This window comes from Aegilops tauschii, chromosome 1 (assembly GCF_002575655.3).
Source record: "Aegilops tauschii subsp. strangulata cultivar AL8/78 chromosome 1, Aet v6.0, whole genome shotgun sequence".
In the NCBI taxonomy this organism is placed as follows: domain Eukaryota; kingdom Viridiplantae; phylum Streptophyta; class Magnoliopsida; order Poales; family Poaceae; genus Aegilops; species Aegilops tauschii.
In genome coordinates this window covers 104,743,714-104,747,238 of record NC_053035.3, presented here as the reverse complement: position 1 = coordinate 104,747,238, position 3,525 = coordinate 104,743,714, and the positions used below count along the sequence as shown (strand labels likewise).

Here is a 3,525-nt window from a genome sequence, read left to right as displayed (position 1 = left end):
TGCTCTTTTCATTCAACCGTCTAGTTTGGACATTCAAGCCGTGCTACAAATTTTGGAATTCTTCGGTGACGTGTCCGGGCTCAAGATCAACCAAGGAAAGTGTGTGGCTTACCCTGTCCGGTGCGAAGGGATTGACATTGCCTCTCTCCTGGAGGGTTTTGAAGGAAGCCTTGGGGCCTTACCGTGTCGCTACCTTGGACTGCCGCTCTCACTTAGAAAGCCGAGAAGGGTTGAGGTACAACCACTTCTGGATAAGATTGCCGGATGCCTACGACCGTGGAAAGGAAGGTTCTTCATCAGACCTGGCCGACTACTCCTTGTTAATTCGGTCCTCACCTCTACGCTTACATTCTACCTCACTACGTTTGCACTGGATAAATGGGCTGAGAGGCAAATTGATAAACTGCGAAGAAAATTCCTTTGGAATGTTGAGGATGAGGCTCATGGTGGGAAATGCTTGGTTAACTGGAAGCGCATTTGTGCTCCAAAATCGGTTGGGGGCCTTGGAATAAAAGATATCGCCGCATACAGCAGAGCCCTTCGTCTGCGGTGGCCATGGTATGAGTGGGACTGTGTCGATCGCCCTTGGAAAGGCACCCCAACCCCTTGTGACCACACTGATCGTCAGTTATTTGCTGCATGCACTAACATTCAACTGGGGGATGGCAGGAAAGCGCGTTTCTGGTCGGATAGATGGCTGAATGGAATGGCTCCGATGGATTTTGCCCCTACTCTGTACAAGTTGTCTCGTAGAAAGCTCGTGTCTGTACGGGACGGCATACATGATAATCTATGGATGGCTGGGCTGCAAAGGATCAACGACGCTCTGACTCTAGACTCCCTTCTGAACCTCTGGACAGCCCTACAGCAGGTCGTTCTCACTGATCGGGAGGATGAAATCTCTTGGATTCACTCCTCCAATGGAAGATACAGCGCCAAGTCCGCTTACAATATACAGTTCATCACTCGAATTGCAATGCCGCAACTTGAACAGGTTTGGAAAATCAAGGCTGAACCTAAGATCAGATTTTTCATTTGGACCTTGCTCCAAAACAGATTGTGGACTGCTGATCGCCTGGCGGCTCGAGGATGGCCACATAACGATCGCTGCAGCACTTGTGATCAGCTTCCGGAGACTGCGAGACACATCTTGATCGATTGCCCTTTTACGAAGGAGATTTGGCAATCCTTTCACTTTTCCCACCCTGATGTTGCTTCTGCTGCCCTTGCTGCCACTTCTATTAAATCCTGGTGGACGACTACAATCAGATGCAAGATCTTGCATGACAATCTTCATGCATCCATCGTGGCGGCATACATCGCTTGGAATCTTTGGAATGAGAGAAACAGAAGGGTTTTCCAACAGAAGACGGCATCCGCGCCGGGAGTACATAGGATGATTAGAGATGAGATTGGCCTCTTTGCTGGGGGCTTGGGAGTTTTAGTCGATCCTTTCCTCCGGGTCTGGTTGCCTCTTGGTAACCTGGCTCCTCTCTTTTTTCTTCCAAACTCGGACCTTCTCGGTGTTAATATGTACAGTTTTTCCCTCCTACTAAATGAAAAGGCAGAGCACCTGTCATTGCGCGTCAAAAGAAGATATGATTGACGTTGTCCTTGGCAAACCCACCGTAGCCACCCTTGGGGTATACCTGCTGGTGCTGGTTCTCCATGCCCTCGATCCTTTGGATAAACTCCAAAAGCAATGTTGGCCTGCATGTAACATTTGATATTTTCAGATTTTGTAATCCCGGAGAAATTAGGAAGGTATTTTGCTTTTTGTGAAAAAGAAGAAGAAAATTATTAGTCAAACAGGCAAGTCAACCTGCACAAGGCGATTACGAACCTGTCTACCGCCGCTTTGGTGAAAACTTGTAGCACAACTCCTCCGTGGTCATCCCTGTCCACCAGCACGCCCATTTCCTGGCACTCCTTAATCTGCTCCTCCGATAAGACGTCACTGGCGATCTGCCTTACATCGTCATAGTAGCTGGGCGGCGGCGCTGGCAGGAGCTCAAAGCCGCCCATGGACGACCGCGCACGGATCCCCCTCAACGTGCAAAGAAGGTCGTCGCTGGCTATCGCCAGATGCTGCACGCCAGGGCCGCCGTGGTGGTCAAGAAAAGCGCGCACCAGGCCGTTTGGTGCCGTGCTTGGTGCCGTGCACCGTCTCCAGGAGCGTTAGTAGCACAGTGTCCTTGTTGTTGGCAAGCACCAGGCCGTTCAGCGCGCTTTCTTTCATACCCACTTTCTCGGCGGTGAAATTGGAGAATTCGTGGAACCCTGTGTACTGGGCGATGTACGAGGCGACGGAAGCCAGGTCTGGGACGCCACAGGCGATATGGTCAAACCGGGTGAGTCCGAAGTCCAGAGACCCCGAACTAGCGACGCTCTCGAAACCAGGGATGAAGGTCACGTCGGTACCGTCTGGGTAGCTCACGAAACGAAGAACCGCGTCTCCTAATAGCTCGACCTTGGCCATGACGAAATCGTGCCCCAGTTCCGTAGGGCGCGCACCAGCGTCCACACTAGCGGAGAATGCCTCGGCGGCATCGGCTACACGTATGGCGAGGGCGCGCACCGCAAGGCCGTAATCGGCCGTGAAGCGGCGTGCGGCGTCTACAGAGAAGGATGGCACGATCGTGGCAGCCGCGCCAGTACATGGAGGCGTGTGCAGTGTTGCTCGTAGTGATGACGGATTGGGCCGTGAATGGTATATGCCGAGGCCGAAGGTCCGGCAGCGGAGGCAGCATCGGCGCACAAAAATTCCACGTGGTGGAAGTCTAGCACATCTAGGTGGTTGGTGCATGGGAAGTCGGGCACCTCCAATCCAGCAATGGCTGCGGTGGGAGTGTGGTGCATTTTGCTAATTTTCTTGAAAGTCGGGATTGACCGATATACCGCCACTGCTTGTTGTGGGCGTGATGGGGTGGTGCAGAGTTTAGAGCTGGGCCGATAGGCATGGAATGCCGAGAAGGCGCGAGCCAGGTGGGATGGGGCATTCGTCATGCTTAGTTGATGTACTTGTGTTTGGGTTATAGTTTAACTAAATGTAGTCTTTCTTATAAAGAGCAAGAAATAAACTAGCTTCCATTGGACCCGTTTGGATTATTATTAGTTATATTTATTAATTTATTGGGTGGTTATCCACGGCGTACTGACCGAGAGCTTATCCCAGAATTTGAATGCATCTCTATCTATTCGTACGCTACTAACCAACAGAAAAACAGAATTGTTCGTATATTCTTGTCACACAAAAAAACAGATTTACTTTCTCGATCTACCATTCTGCCTGGGCGACACTTCCCTCGCGGCGTCGTCGCCGTGGGTCTCACCGGCTGGAGACGGCGATTCAACGCCGCCGTGACTATTTCTTCAACCACGCCTGAGACAGTGAAAGAACGGCTTGGCCGACGTCGTTCTAAGTACCACACAAGGGAGGTACCTACGTAAGATCCACTGCTTTTGTTTATTCTTGAGTACGATTAGCAAGATCATTGGCTGATGATACTTCCATCTCAAAACTGA

The 3,525-nt window shown here is 51.2% G+C and overlaps 1 protein-coding gene across 1 annotated transcript; it reads right to left on the bottom strand.

Annotated features, from left to right (window-relative positions):
- Positions 1-981: 981 nt before the first annotated feature.
- On the bottom strand, positions 982-2,806 carry LOC109751273 (4-hydroxyphenylpyruvate dioxygenase-like). Its single transcript, XM_073506670.1, has 3 exons — positions 2,131-2,806; positions 1,844-2,075; positions 982-1,710 (listed from the first exon to the last, which is right to left on the bottom strand). Exons 1-3 carry the CDS (start codon positions 2,804-2,806, stop codon positions 1,587-1,589), a joined length of 1,032 nt encoding a protein of 343 aa, XP_073362771.1. The 3' UTR covers positions 982-1,586.
- Between the last annotated feature and the right edge of the window lie 719 nt (positions 2,807-3,525).

Coding starts and splice junctions, on each gene's coding strand:
- LOC109751273 (XM_073506670.1), bottom strand. CDS start 2,806: ATGCACCAACCACCTAGATGTGCTAGACTTCCACCACGTGGAATTTTT. Junction 2,076..2,130: donor GCACGGCACCAAACGGCCTG/GTGCGCGCTTTT, acceptor ATCTGGCGATAG/CCAGCGACGACCTTCTTTGC. Junction 1,711..1,843: donor ACCAAAGCGGCGGTAGACAG/GTTCGTAATCGC, acceptor TGTTACATGCAG/GCCAACATTGCTTTTGGAGT.